This window comes from Lycium barbarum, chromosome 5, assembly GCF_019175385.1.
Source record: "Lycium barbarum isolate Lr01 chromosome 5, ASM1917538v2, whole genome shotgun sequence".
Classification (NCBI taxonomy): domain Eukaryota; kingdom Viridiplantae; phylum Streptophyta; class Magnoliopsida; order Solanales; family Solanaceae; genus Lycium; species Lycium barbarum.
The window spans coordinates 3,281,199-3,296,910 of record NC_083341.1 but is presented as its reverse complement, the minus strand read 5'-3'; the positions used below and the strand labels follow the sequence as shown (position 1 = coordinate 3,296,910).

The 15,712-nt window shown below is 33.9% G+C and overlaps 1 protein-coding gene and 1 pseudogene across 2 annotated transcripts; one reads left to right on the top strand and one right to left on the bottom strand.

Annotated features, from left to right (window-relative positions):
* Window positions 1–6,097: 6,097 nt before the first annotated feature.
* LOC132640163 (uncharacterized) lies at window positions 6,098–11,741 on the top strand. Of its 2 annotated transcripts, none has more exons than XM_060356634.1 (3): window positions 6,098–6,746; window positions 9,639–10,764; window positions 10,847–11,741. In XM_060356634.1, exons 2-3 carry the CDS (start codon window positions 9,639–9,641, stop codon window positions 11,479–11,481), a joined length of 1,761 nt encoding a protein of 586 aa, XP_060212617.1. In that variant the 5' UTR covers window positions 6,098–6,746; the 3' UTR covers window positions 11,482–11,741. The 2 variants fall into 2 exon arrangements, with proteins under 2 accessions (XP_060212617.1, XP_060212616.1); XM_060356633.1 differs by having other exon boundaries at window positions 6,101–6,746; window positions 9,603–10,764.
* Window positions 11,742–12,544: 803 nt separating this feature from the next.
* Window positions 12,545–14,103, bottom strand: LOC132642199 (dirigent protein 24-like; annotated as a pseudogene).
* Window positions 14,104–15,712: the final 1,609 nt, after the last annotated feature.

Sequence of the window (15,712 nt, the reverse complement as noted above, 5' to 3'; positions counted from 1 at the left end):
GTGTGTAACAATTGCGTCTATTTAAGGCAATTTCCACGTGTCTAATTCTCCAAGTCCACGCTTGACGCTACGTTACAAATTTGTGTCCACGGACGAAAATGATTTTTTTTAAACAAAAGACTAAGTTATTAAACAATCCTAACATAAAATATTACGTCAATATTTTCAGTTTATACAATATTATTTAACACTGTACTTCGAGGGAAAACATTATAAATAGTGTATCAATCTTGTAAAAAAGGGTATAATAATGTATAAAAAGTGTTTATACACAAATATGAGCTAAACCGGGTTAAAGAACTCAATATATGAGCTCCGTGGTGTAAATATTTTCTCCATGTAGACATAGAGCGTAAATTTCCCAAAAAGGGGCACCATCTAATCAATTAAAAGGCAATTACAAAAAATTAGTTGTACAATTATTAATCGGTAATCTTTTTTAGGATGTAATTTTACGTATGTATAGTGTAATGGATTTTACATATTAATGTAATTTATAGTGAAATTGGCCGAGCTTTTGAAACATCAAAAGTGCTTATTTATATAAAAAGAAAAGGATACTTAATTTTAAAAATGAAGGTGTTTGACTAAATTTTTGTTGAAGAAATAATATTTTTTGATGAGTAGCGGAAGTTATGTTTTTGGTTTTTAGCAAAAACTGGAAAAAGTAATGTTGTTGATTATTTTAGGACAAGATTTATTTCAAAAGTTCAGATCTCGCAAATTAAAATTAGTAATAACTTACTTTTGTCGTAATTTGACACTGAAAAGCATTTTTTTAAACAACACCAATAGCATGTCAGGTGTAATTTCACAAGTGGGGTCTTGGGAAGGTAAAATGTACACAAACCTTACTCTTTTTTTTTATGGGGTAGAAAGACTGTTTCCGATAGACCCTCGGCTTAAAAGAAGTAAGCAAAGTAGCGTTGAAAGAAAAATGACAACAACAAAGTGCAAGATAAACAAGCAAATGAAGCAACGGTGATAGTAAGAAATGACGAATACGATACTACGAGAATATTAAGTAATACTATAATATAAGGATGAGATGGGTATAGGAGACTAGCCCTCTGTTTCTTCCATATAAGAATACGACAACACTCGACTACATACTGCCCTTCTACCCTAATCATCGACCTCAATATCTTCCTATATAGGGTCATGTCCTCAATAAGCTGAAGATGGATCATTTCCTGTCTAATCACCTCTGTTGATTCTTCTTTGACTACCTCTACCTCTCCTAAAACCTGCTATAGTCAACCTCACACTACCCCACTGGTGCATCCGCGCCCCTCCTTTTCATATGCCCGAACTATCTCAGCCTCGTTTTCTCTCATCTTGTCCGCCAGAGAGGTCACTTCTACCGTATCATGTATAACCTCATTTCTAATCCTATCCCATCTAGTATACCCACATTTATCTGAGCATCTTCATCTTCGGCGCCTTCATCTTTTGAATATGTGCGTTCTTGATTGGCTAATACTCTGCCCCATATAATATAAAGTAGGCCCACCACAATTTTTGAAAATATTAACCAAATAAAAACTATTAATAAAAGCACTTCTCAAGCGATTTAACCAAACACAAATTGTTACTCTCTCAAAGTACTTCTCAAAGTAGGTGGGCGTTTAGCCATGCGATTTGGAATCATGATTTCATAGTTTGATTTTAAATTAGCGTTTGTTAATGAAATTTACACAAATTTCAACTTCAGCTTCATATCATGATTTCAAATCCAAATTCTCCAAAAAGTAGGATTTGAGATTCCAAATCATGATTTCAGAAATTTTTAAATGTAAAACTTGACCCATAAGTTTATATTTTGTAGAAGAAGATTCATAAGTTGGTAGATATGTTTTTTAAATGTAAAATTTGACTCAAAGTAACAATGTTGGTTCGTCTTCTCAATCATCTGGCTGGAAATGCATGCTCGACGTGAGAGATTGTTCGTATCATGTGAGAGAATTATATTAAAGAGTAGTTACACTACAAATCTTGTTCAATTTTCCTTTGTATTGAACTAAAGTTCAATCAATAAATATTGTATTTTTTAGAAAAACCTTTTGGTAGCATATTAAGCTTGTTATGAATAATGATTTGCTCATTTGGTAAGATTATTTAAGCGTTGAGGAAGTTTTGATAGTTTACACAACTTTTGGGATTTTCAGGTTTATGAGGAAAAATACAACTTAAGAAATCTAAATTGCATGTCCAAATTTCAACTTTAAATCAACCTGATTTCAAATCACTGATTTTATATCATAATTTGAAATCATGTCCAAACGGGGCCTAAGTTGATTTCAGTAACTTAGCAAAAACTATTAACTTGTTATAGAGCAGTTATTTTAAGTTTTTAATAAGTAGTTATCAAATAGATTTTTCCTTCAACTAACCAATTTCAGTAAAAAAAAATCACGTTTTTTTCCGGTTTCACCAGTGCCATCAATTTTTTTTGTTATTGACTAGTCATTTTCTAGACATTCAGAGATTTAAGAATGAAAACAAAATCTTTCACATTTGTGGCTGAGGTTATTTTAGATTAAAAAAAAAAAAAAGTTGATCTTGGACATAGGTACAACTTTATCATGAAATTGATATTATTGGTATTACTTTTAAAGTATGATTTGACGTAACATAAAAGTGCCACTATCACAAGGATCACACTGACTATCTGAAATTTAGTCTCGCCTTTTTCAAAATGAATGAAAAATTCCCTTATATTTTGTTGATGCAAAAGTAAAGCAAAAGGTCTCAAAATGATTACTCCGTTTTTTTTTTTTTTCCTTTTCCTTTTGGGATATTTACACAGATAATCAAATGAATTCATTATTATTTTTCTTAATCGGTATACATAGATTATACATATATTATGTACTCGTCGACTATTTTTAATTTAAGCGATTCGACTATTTATACTTTTGTTTTATAATTGTTTTCATAGTGGGAATTTCTTTTTCCTATGACAATATCCATTACATCTTCTGTTATATTTTTTTTTCCATAGTGGGAATATTGGAGAGCTTTCTCTCTCTATATTTAATTAAATAACTATAAACATTATTTTTGAGGCAATTTTGAGATAGGAAGAATCAAATACCTAACTCTGGAAGTAGTTAGACGCTTCTAGCACTGAAGACCCATTCGAGTGAGAAAAGTTATTCAAAATCTTTTTCTGAAAGAATGAAAAGACAAAAAGCAATGGAATTTAGATAAAAGGACAGATTCCTTGTCTAAAAATCAAACCAAAAGTTTTTCGGCAATCAAATACAATCCAAAGATAGATTTACAAAGAAAATAACAAAAATGTTCTCCAAAAATATTTTATTCATAGATAAATCCAAACATATATATTCATTAGGTTTTCCATATATTCACATGTCAAGTAAATAAAGAAGAAGAAAAAGCTTAACTATAACAACTCAGCCATTTTCGGTTGATAATTAAAAAAAGCGGAGGCGGATCTAGGATTTCTATAACATGAGTGCACTCAGGATCGGAATCAAGTGATGCCGAGGGGGTTCGATCCTTCAGCGAAAAATTACATTGTTTATACAAGGTTAAAATTACTTTTTATGTATATATAGTAGATATTGAACCCCTTTTAACTTCTTCGTGTGTTCACTTCTTCATATTTTGAACCCTCTTAGTGAAAATTCTGACTCCACGACTAAGTGCATCCCGAGAAAAAAAGAAGTATCAAGTGGGAATTGATCTCTTCTCCTTTAGCTAAATAACTTAGAAGGTTCAATCAAGTGCACCATTAAGCCTTTTTGGAGAATAGGTCAGCAATTAATATTAGACAAATTAAAAAAAAATATGTACTTAAAATATTTAATTCAGAGGAGTGACACCATAAATTGCCCTATGATCCGCCCCCGTAAAAAAGTAACAACTCTTGTTATAAGTTACAACATAGTCATAACTCATAGCTTATATTAATTCTTGACTTTCGTTTGAAAAATATTGGACAAGTTCCTAACAAGAAGCAGATAGTCTCCTTAGGTAGGTCACCCCCTAATATTAAATGGGTGGTTTTAACTATGAATGGGGCTCTTCTAAGGAGTATTTTGATGGAGATTACCGGCAACATCTTTCTCGATTTTAATAGAAGGTGGCTTGGAAATTTCCTTGAACAAAGGATGACATCTAGTTGCCTTTCAAATTGATAATTCTAAAGTGGTTCACATGATGTGGTCTAGAGGATTTGTGTCCCATAGAAAAGAAGATGTTGTCAACCGCGTTTGCTACTATTTGCTAGGAATTGAGTTGTCTCTATCGTCCATACCTGCATTGAGACTAATTCAACAGCTGATGGGTCGGTTATTTGAGCTTTCAATCAAGAGTCTCATTTTGAATTACGTTTGTACTTTTTAGCATTTTTCTCGTCAATATGTTGTTCAGATTTCATTCATTCGCTTGATTTCGAAAACAGTGGTGTTCAAAATTTGTTATTCGTGATTCTACCATTTAGACTGTGATTTCTTGTTACCTAGAGTATTTGGATTCTTATTTTACCGTCACTTGTTAATTTCACATTCAAACGTCATTAAATCTATAGTGAATGGTAATTGAAATGCATTCATAATTTTTTTTACTCAAATTATATAATAGTAATAAACTTATATAAAACGAATATTTCAATATGAAGTCAGTCAAAACTATCAAAAAATTAATAATAGTATCGTACTTTGTTTCCAGTGAGGTAAAACTTTAAATCTCGACATGACATAAATTATTTTTAAAAAGACTTTCTAATAAATAAATCATGTCATGATATATGCTTATAAATCATCAAAAAGAGAAAAATAACTCGTCTCACTTAGACATATAAGTCATTTTCATTACTACTATCTTAACTTTAATTTCACACCATTTCCAACCATCTCAACGCTATCTTCAATCTATAATAGCAGTCGCGACATTAGCTTGAAGAAAGGGAGTTTAAATGAATTTCTTAAAAATTGTACTATACAAATAAAGTAAAAAAATATGTTTTTATTATATATGAAATGTTGAATAGTTGACTGGGGTTCTTCAAAATTTATTTTAGAATATAGGTCAATTCAGGCATGACATTTTTAACTCCCATGATATAAAATCAACTCCTCTTTTATACAATGGTAATAAAAATTTCATTAAAATACTAGTATCAAATTTTGTTTTTATTATTATTAAGAAATAATGGTCGAAAACGCACTTGAAATATTATTTTTTTGTCAGTTTTTACCTGAACTATTAGGTGTTTGGGTTTCTTATCTGAACTATCACCAACTATTTATAAAAAAAACACCTCGAAGCTGACTAGACCAAGTATTTGAATACAATCGTCAAAAGGCGTGTGAAAGCTTAATTTGCCCAAAAAATTTCGTCTACATGCCAGTTGACTCATTAATTTCGAGTTGTGTTTTGATAAACAGTTGATGATAGTTCATGTAGAAAACACAGACACCTGATAGTGTAGGTAGGAAACTAGCAAAAAGTGATATTTCAGATGTGTTTTTGACCATCATCTCTTAATTTTTTTTTTAAAAAATTCAATTAATTTCTTTAATCATCCGCGTGGAGTGTCAATTGACACCATTTTTTTAAGAGAGCGTACACCACTCACCATGATATACTAGTTGAGGTGTGTTTGAATAAATATTTAGTAATAGTTCAAGTAGAAAACCTACAAAAGAGCATAATTCAAGTGTGTTTTTTACCACGATATCTATTATTAATTTACGAAAGTACTATATACTCCCTCCGTCCAAAAAAGATTGTCTTAGTTTGACTTGACATAAAATTTAAGAAATAAAGGAAGACTTTTGAAATGTGTGGTCTAAAACAAACCTTAAATATTTGTGTGGCTGTAAATCATTTTATAAAGTTAAATTATTTCTAAATATAAAAATATAACAATCTTTTTGAGATAAACTAATACAGAAAGTAGACAATCTTGTTGGGGCAGAGCGTATACGTAGTTTTTGCTCCAGTTAAATTCCACTTTCCTAATACTCTATAATATCTCTATATAGTAAAAACAAAAAGATATCTCTAATGATTGGACATTTCACCGACCAAAATTTGGCGCAAACTTTTTAACCTTAATGGCGGCGCGTTGACACCCAATTTAGCAATCAAAACTCTAACCAAAGTCATAATATATATAGTATTATTTATAATAGCTATTAATAATAAATATAGCACTTCCCTAATTAATTTCCAGCTGTTCTTCTTCATCACTCCATTATTCTCTCAATTTTTCAGCCCAGTTTTTTTTTTTTTTAAACTAATATACTCATACACAAATTCCCACAAGCTCATTTTTTAAATTCAATTTTCTTGAAATTTGCTCCTTATATTTTTTTTTTCCAGTTTTTTTGGAAGTGGGGTTGTTCTGTTCTTGATTGAATTTCAATTTAAAATCGATTTTAGTTATCAATTTATTAGTAGCTATAATTATAGCAGTTTCTTATTTAGTGCATAAGTAATTTTCATTCAATTATTTTTTAAGTAATATTTTCACACACAAATTCCCACAAGCTTATTTTTTACATTCAATTTTCTTGGAATTTGATCCACTTATTTTTTTCCAGTTTTATTGGAAGTGGGGTTGTTTTGTTCTTGCTTGAATTTCAAGTAATAATGATTTTAGTTATCATTTTGGAATAAAAGTATTTGATGGCTGTTATATTGATTATTATATTAATTTTGTTGAGTATACATAATTAATTACAAGGAGGAGAAGATTATCTTCAATAAAGGTAGAATCTTTATTCTTGGTTTTTGATATTCTTGTTTTGTTATGCTGATTCTTGAATTTTTTGTTTTTTGTCAGTATGTTTTCTGTTGTGGGTCTTTAAGTAGTAGTAAGTAATTGTGTGAAATGAATTAGATTAGATTTTTGCTAGTTATAGTAATTGTGAGAATTGATGATGATATGAAATGAGCTTCAATGAAAAAGTCGGTATTCATATAGCTGGCCCCAACTTGTTTGAGACTGATACATAGTTGTTGTTGTTATATAGTAATTGTGAGAATTGATGATGATATGAAATGAGCTTAAATGTAAAAGTCGGGATTCATATAGCTGACCCCAGCTTGTTTGTAGCTGAGGCATAGTTATTGTAGTTGTTGTATAGTAATTGTGAGAATTCCAGTTATGTGAGCTGTGTGAGACATAGTTAGTGTTAAGTTCAAATAAAGGTAGCATCTTTAGTTTTTTGATATTCTTGGATTTTTGGGTTTTGTTACTATGTTTTGTGTTGTGGGTCTGTAAGTAGTAGTAGTAAGAAATTGTGTGAAATGAATTATCTTGGGTTTTTGCTAGTTATAGTAATTTTGAGAATTGATGATGATATGAAATGAGCTTCAATGAAAAAGTCGGGATTCATATAGCTGACACGAACTTGTTTGGGATTGAGGAATAGTTGTTGTGCTGTATAGTAATTGTGAGAATTCCAGCTATGTGAGCTTTTCAAAACATAATTAATCCTAAGTTCAAATAAAGGTTGCATCTTTAGTTTCTGGGTTTTTGATATTCTTGGAGTTTTAGGCTTTGTGACTGTGTTTTCTGTTGTGTGTCTGTAAGTAGTAGTAAGTAATTATGTGAAATGAATTAGCTTAGTTTTTTACTAGTTATAATAATATGAAAATTGCAAAACATAATCAGTCTTAAGTTTAATTAAAGGAAGATAGTTGCGGAGAATCTTAGTAGCTCAGTTAGTTTGTTGGTTACCTGAACTTTCTTGATGAGGGTTCGATTCCCCACCTCCCCTACCCCCAACATTTTTTTTTTGTTTTAAAAAAGGAAGATAGTTGCAATCACGGGCGGAGCTACAACTTTGGATACTAGTCCAGTATAACCCAATAGCTTTCGCTCAAACCCGGTAAATTTGTGTATAAAAAATCACTTAATATGTATATAATTTATCAAGAACCCAGTAAGTTGCGTTTTCTAGAATTCAGAACCCATAAACTCAACATCCTAGCTCGACCTCTGGTTGCGATTGGACAAATCCTTTGAATATATGTACACAAGATTGAAGCGTAGTTGAGTCTTTTTTATATACAGAAAATTAATATAACCGATATCAACTAGTTTTCAATTCTGGCCTATTTGGTGAGAGTGATGATGTGGAATTAATGATTCTGTTGGGATTTGAGTTGACTTTGTGTTGTGGCTAATGATAGTAATTTGCTGTCTTTTATTATGGCTCTGGGCTGGACTTTCTCCGTGTTGGGATTTATACTTTATTGAGATAATGATGAATGTTTAATAACTATGGTCTGCTGCTTTTTAGCTCTGGAGAACATATTTGACTATATGTCAATACTTCATTTACACTTGAAGGTATACTATGTTCATTTCTTTGGCTAAAGCAGTAAAGAACATGTATTTCCACATCATCAAATATTTCTCATTTTCTGTAAATCAAGATCCACATATAAAGCCTTTTCATCTGTGTCATTTAGATTGAATTAAGAACCCCTTCCTTTTTTGTAATGGTAACATTGTATTCATCAGTCCAAAAGATTGCACTGGCAACAGAAGAACAGGAAAAGAAAAAAGTCTATGTACACTTCACAAGGCTTCCAGAAAGATGCAAAATTCTTTAAACCAAAAATGCAATTTCAAAATTCTTCTCTTGGGAGCTATTTTACTGATATGAATTTAGCTGTTTTTTGTCTTTTAGTTGATAGAGTCAGTGGTATGTACTTAAAGTTTGAAGTTTTTGTTATTATTCCTTTTTTCCCTAATTTAACCTAGTGATTCTGTTTAGCTTGTTGTGCATGATAATTTGCAATTTCCGCTTTTCTAGCTTAAGTTTTAAATGCTGTCAAGGGATATTGCCCGCTAGTGATTGTAGGCATTATTTTTCTGCAGTTTAGATTTTAGAACAGAGAAAAGTGATAGGTTCTGGACGGCATTCCATGTGCTCTCGGATGTTTGGAATTACGATTCTATATTTCTTTAATTGCAGCAAACATATTCCATCTCTGGTATAGTGGCATGTCATTCATGTTTTTTCCATTTATCTGTTCTGATGTGTTAGAATGAAATGTTAGTTTGTTGCAAACTTGCAATGTCTTCAGAGTTGGTGCTTGATTTTAGTATTTAGTCATCCCTTTAGATTGTTATTAGACTTATCGTGTGTGTGGCATGTAAGGGAGATATTTTCCATGGAAAATGTTTTCCTGGAAAATAAGTGGTTTTCTTACTCATTTTATTGTGTTTGGTATGTAAGTAGAACATTTGTATATAATCTACGCAAATACTATGGGAGGGTGGGGGTAGGTGTGAGATGTATTGGAGGGTCGTAAAAAGAAAATCAATATGGAATGACATTAATGAAACTTGTTTTTTCCTATTTCCATTGGGGAAGTCATTTTCCTCATTTTTAAGGAACTTGTTTTCCTAGAGGAAATGTTTTCCAAAAGTTTGACCGACCAAGCGTGAGAAAGTTGGAAAACTTTTTCTGTATTCTATTGTCATCAAGTCATGGATATAACTCTTCTTTTACTATTGGTTTCTTATAATATCATGATTAGTATCGGTTTTGCTCTTGTAGAAAGGGTTAATCTGGAAAACTAACACAATATTCATCATATCTGCACAGTGCCTGGTTTAATCAAATAAAGAGTTGTTGAAACAGATGGAAGGAAAGCAGCAAACACCAAGTGTTATAGCAAGACTAATGGGCCTTGACGAGCTTCCACCTCAGCTGCCCCTCTCAGTTAAGAAAAGGAAAGTACTCTCAGAGAACTATCTCCAGAAAACGGCTTCTATAGGTTTGCGAGAAAAGAGTTCATTTCAGAAGCATCTAGTAGTTAAAGATGTACCTGGAGTTGAGATGCTAGATAATTATAGCCATGAAAAGATGAGCCAAAATGCAGCCAAGTCGAAGATGCAGAAATATACTGATTCAAGTTTTACTTCAATAAAGGAGAAGCATTCTTATTTTAAGGGCTCCGATGGTACCAAGCAGTTCCGTGATCTACAGACTTCTAAACCCTATTGCCACTCGGTTCACTCAGCCGTCGCTAAGCCAATAGGCAAGATATCTGCTAGGATTACCGCTGAAGAAAATACTTCGAGATCTCTTCAGACACTTGAGATTGGTACAACTAAAGATGACGTTGGACAATGTTCAACTCATCTCTTGAAGAAAATAAACTTTCAGTTTGATCCATGCGCTTACATGCCTCATCCGTCTACAAGAACTATTGTGGTCAAACCTAGTTCTGGAAAGTATCATAACACGAGAAATCAGTCGTTTTCAAAGAGGTCATCTTTTTCCAAAGAATCCAAGAAGCAAATCATTGAGAGATCGAAACTGATGAATGATCTTCAAGAAGTTGAAATAGCTCGTAGAAGCCAAAGTATTGGAGAAATGCTTGCTACGGATGACTTAGAAACAAGGCCTCAATTTTTGGACTCCGAGCGTGACAAACATAGTTTTTGCAGTTCATTCAGTGTGAACACTGAGATCTCAGGCTCGTGCAATTCGCCAATTCCAAACCATTCTGCTGGTTCTAGGATAGCCTCTGGAAGTCCTGAAGGTGCGATCGGCCATAAAGCTTCTCTAACTGGCTGGTATCTGAGGCAAAAACTAGCTGTTACTGAGAAACATTCCAAGTCTATGAACCAAAAGCTGAAAGATAATATGGAATATAGAGACTTGAATTCGAAGGAAACCGATCAGCATAGTCCAAATTCAGTTCTGGAGCCACGTTTCCAGGAAGAGAAATCATGTACCTCTGAATTGCGCGACTTATGTAGTAAGTAAACACAAACATCTGTTTAAGTATTTTTTTCAACAGCTTTCATTCAATCTCATATTTGCTCTTCTGAACTTGTAAGGTGTAGCAGTGCAACTTCATTTTCTCGAGACCAACTCTGAGGAAACATATTCAGAAGGATCTGAAATGGGTGTCTCAAGTGATGGAGACTCCGAGAGAGGGTCCCACGATGTCCTTGAAGATAGTGAAAACATATTGAAAGACTTCAAAACTGCAGAAGGCAGGGATTTCTCCTACCTGGTTGATGTTTTAGATGAGGCCGGTTTGCATGGCATGAACCTCGGAGTGTATTTCGAGACATGGAATTCTTCGGAATATCCTTTGAGTCCCTTGGTATTCGACTTGTTAGAGAAGAAATACGGGAAGCAGACATTTTGGCTAAAATCAGAGAGGAAACTTCTGTTTGACCACATAAATGCAGTGCTAAGTGAGATTTCACATTCATTTCTGGATATCTACGTAACGGAGAAATCCTTAAAGAGAAGGTGCTGTTCTACAATGAGGAGAATTGATGTTGAAGAAGAGTTGTGGAGGATGCTCGTTAGTCAGGAAAATGAAGTGCACAAAGACTTGTCTGGAAAGGCAATTGGAAATGAAACCAAATGGTTGCAGGCCGATGAGGAAATTGGTAGCATATGCAGAGAAATTGAGGAATATTTGTTCGATGAGCTAGCTGCAGAATTAGCTTTGCATTGAGAAAGTATAAAATGGGATTTTTGGCCCCATAAGTTTTCCTACTACTTCCCTCCTCAAGTTACTGGGAATAGATTTATTTTTTTTCAACAGCAGTTTTGATCTGAAAGTATAGAATGTTATGTAGAAAATCTGTAAGATGTGGCACTATTTATTCTTATATTTGTTCAAACACAGTGTGCAATCTTGTAGGATTATTTTTTTCTGTAGAAGGATTTGGTGTAAACGACTAAATATTAATACTATTGGTATATTTTGAAGGACGAGAGCCAGAAGTTGAAAAGAAGTTATCAGTGAGCAGAGTTTATGCTATTAATTCTTGCTTCAAGTTTACTATTAGTGCATTTGTTGTTTTTAAATACTACTACTATTTTTGGACATGTAACATCCAGAAGGAATGCTACAAGCTATTTTGCCTTGTGGACCACTTTTCCTTTTGCTGCTGTATTAGTGTAAAAGTTTCCAGGTATAAGATTTTGGAAGTTCTTTCCTTTAATTAATATCTCTTCATACATGCAATTAGTGTTTCCAGTGTTATCAAAGGCGCGCTTAAAGCACGCTTAAGCCCTGAAGCGAGGCACAAATATGTTGAGCGCTTCGCCATGCCTTATGGGCGCTTCAGTGTCGTCATCAAGGCTATAAGGCATAACTTTTCCTTGCCAATGAGTGTAATCCTGAAAGGCGACATTCAATAACTGATAATTCACTTTGTTTTCTTATTATAATTATTAGTCTTGGAGTACACATACATATTTGTATTTTTTCTCTGTTTGCGCCTTTCTTCATTAAAGCCCACATTTTATTTTTTTCGCTTTGCGCTTAAGATCCCAATAGACCTTAGAGCTTTTTTGCGCTTTTCAGCTTTGATAATACGGAGTGTTTCATAATGTGTCATGGCAAAATGAAACTCCAAATTGGATACACCTTTTTGGACTGAGTTGAAGAGCTCTGATATAGATCATAATATCACCATTATATATATATGATATAACCATTCAACGAAATACAAAGATTCAGATATACAGAAAACATATCGAAATAACCCCTTATCTAGAAGACATGATGTTTAAGGGGTGATGTAGACGGTAAAGTGGGTAATTGTCTCGACTCCATCAGTTGTATGTTGGTCCACAGGAGGAAGAGTTTCAATGGTGGAAAATCCTTTAGCATTCTCATACTTGCCAGTCCCTTCAATGATGGCAATGTGAGAAATTGGTGTAGCTGTCCTGTGAATTCCAGAGAAACTAATAGAATCATCCACTTCATGTTCATGTTCTCCATGGAAAAGTGCTGTCAAGGCTAAAGTGTGGCTGGTGCCATCAGAAGAGCTTGTCAGATAAAATCCTTGTGCCTTGCCGAGAACAGCTGATCCCAGTTCGTGCCCCTCGGTTATTTCATTGTTAACGACAGTTATAGAGCCAAACTTGAGCTGCTGAAGCGATAAGCCAGCAGGAAGTTGCCCGGCTGTTACGAAAGGTTAGTTGTTATCACCATTGACTATGTTGAAATTTCCGGTGTTTTGCAGGACAGTGTTAGCTTGCTGCTGACCGTTGAGGCCTGCAAGGAATGGATAATTGTTGTTGTTGACCACGTTGTTAATGGTGTCCAAAGGAACTCCTCCATTGATTGGGAAGATTTGATTGTTGGGCTTGGAGAAAGGCATGATTGTTGGCATTGGAAGTGGCTACAATTCCAGTGACCACTCTTCCTGAAGGATGTGAACCACCAAGGATGTCATGCATGAAAAAGGAGAATGTCGGGTGCTCAAGGACAGGAATTTCGCCTGTGGCACCTGAAGTAGCTGCTGCTCCGGCCCCACCTGGGGCTGCAGCAGCCCCACCTCATGCTTCATCGGTGACGGGGGCTGCTCCAGTACCCGTTAAGTCAGCAGGAGGAGCCACTGAAGCAGCAGGGGCGACGACAGGGGCTGAATCTGGTTCAGGTTCAGCTGGTAAATCTGCTGGAGGAGTCACTGTGTCAGCAGGGATCGAAGGATCAGCTACTGGTGCCACGTCAGAATCAGGTGCGGTGACAGTAGCTGGTAATTGGTTACTTGGTAATGTGGCAACTGGGGCAACCACAGGAGCCACAACAGGCTCATCGTCCACTTGGCTCACTTCATCAAGGATTCTTGCTGAGCTGGCACAGCCTAAGGTGAGGGCTAGCAGCAAAATGCAGGACGTGACTCGGAGTGTTTTCGAGGTGAGTTGGGAAAGTTTTGCCATTTTTTCTTGTGACTGATGTTGGGATGAGAGATTAGAAGAAACAAATAGAGTTGACTGTTGTGTAGATGCTTGATTGATGAGGAAAGACCGGACACTCTACGGGTATATATAGTTAGTTCTATTACATCCTAATAAACAGTGGAGCTGATAGGGTGGATTTGGTAAGGAGTGATAGATATCTTTATAGGTAATAATTTTTTTTTTCTTTTTGGTTGCAGAACACCAAATCCAAAATGTACTTCAGGTTTGGTTGAACCAACTCTGAAAGCTTTTTGCTGCTTTTCGAGAGAGTTATAGTACATTAACATCTTAAACTAATGAAAGTACTTTATATCAAACGAAAAGATCTAATAACATATCAAGGATAGATTACTTGATGTTCCATGTACTTTGGGACTTTACCGAGGCTTATTTGATCCATTTTAGACATCTGCAGGCAGAGTTGCCTCGTCTTGTTTTTCCTGTATTTTCCTTGCTTTAGAAAAGAAAAAAAAAAGAGATATAATTGCAAGCAACAGAATGAAATTTAAGTTTCCTTCTGCAGTAGTTTTAAAGAATGAAATTTAGCGTTAAATCCTGTTGAATGCAGCAGAGGGATAAAAAGACCATGCTGCTATCAAAAATAGCTTTTTTATAAGTAAAACTTGTGTTGCTGTGTGTCAGCCTCACATTTTCTCCAGGACTTAGCTCTTCCAATATTTTCAGGTTAAGTAAATTTTGTATCATTCGATTGGAGAATCGGGGCAAATGGAACAAAATGGATGAGGATTCATATAATCGATTCTGACTAGCTTGGGGCTGAAGCATAGTACTAGTTGTTCTATCTTTCAATTTCTTCATTACCTCGAATAGCACTTCTTCAAGAATCCTCAAATCGTTATTATGCATTCATCACCCGGCATTATCTGTCAATTTAACAACGGAAAAGGGCCTAAAATACCCTCCAACTATTAGAATTAGTGCAAAAATATCCTCCATCCACCTTTGAGCCCCCAAATACTCCTGTCATTCACCTTTGAGCTCCCAAATACCCCTGACATCCATCCACCTATGGGGTCTAATATACCCTTATTTCTAACAGTCTCATGTTGATGCCCAATTTTGTCCATCCTTTTGTCCAATTTACATCGTTAAGCTTCTATTTTAATATTAATTATATTTTTTTTATCACAACCTATAGTTAAATTTCTTGATGATCTCTATTACTAATATTATTATTATTATTATTATTATTATTATTATTACTATTACTTCCCTCTACTTTTATTATCATTATGAAAATTGAGAAAATCTATTTGAAATTACTATATTCCCCAAATAAACCAAATAATTTTTTTCACCCATTTCCTAAAGTTTCTACCCAGCCCATAATCCCTTTCCAACTAAAAATCCCCAAAGGCATCAGGTTACCCCCAAAACCAAATATCCATAACTCATTGTTATTTACTCAAAATTCCTAAGACCCCGTCATCTCTAAATTTCCTTAAAATCAAACATTCCCCGATTCTCGTCGAAATTCCCCAGCTACAAAATCCCTTTCTTTGTGCCTTTTATATTCTTTCATTTATTCTAGTTTGATTTTCTCTTCTCTTCTCTTTTCAATTCCACTTTCTTTCCTTAATTCATTCACCTTAATTTCTTACTAGTAATCATAAAAATCATATCTTAATATCCTCCTTAATTGCGAAATCGAAACTTTCCTCTTTTCATCTGATATGCCAAGAACAAAATGACAGAAGTTTGGACCCGAATCTATTCGAAAAATCCGTCCAAGTTCAAGATTATTATTTCAAGATTATTATTATTATTATTATTATTATTATTAATAATAATAATAATAGTAATAATAAAAGTAATAGTAGTAATAGAGATCATCAAGAAATTTGACTACAAGTTGTGATAAAAAAATATAATTAATTATCTAATAAAATAGAAGCTTAACAATGTAAATTGGACGAAAGGATGGACAAAATTGGGTGTCAACGTGGGGCTGTTAGAAAATAAGGGTA

Excerpts from the sequence above, each read along its gene's own strand:
- LOC132640163 (XM_060356634.1), top strand. The coding sequence starts at position 9,639 with ATGGAAGGAAAGCAGCAAACACCAAGTGTTATAGCAAGACTAATGGGC. Across the intron at positions 10,765-10,846 it reads TGAATTGCGCGACTTATGTA|GTGTAGCAGTGCAACTTCAT; the intron begins GTAAGTAAACAC and ends TGAACTTGTAAG.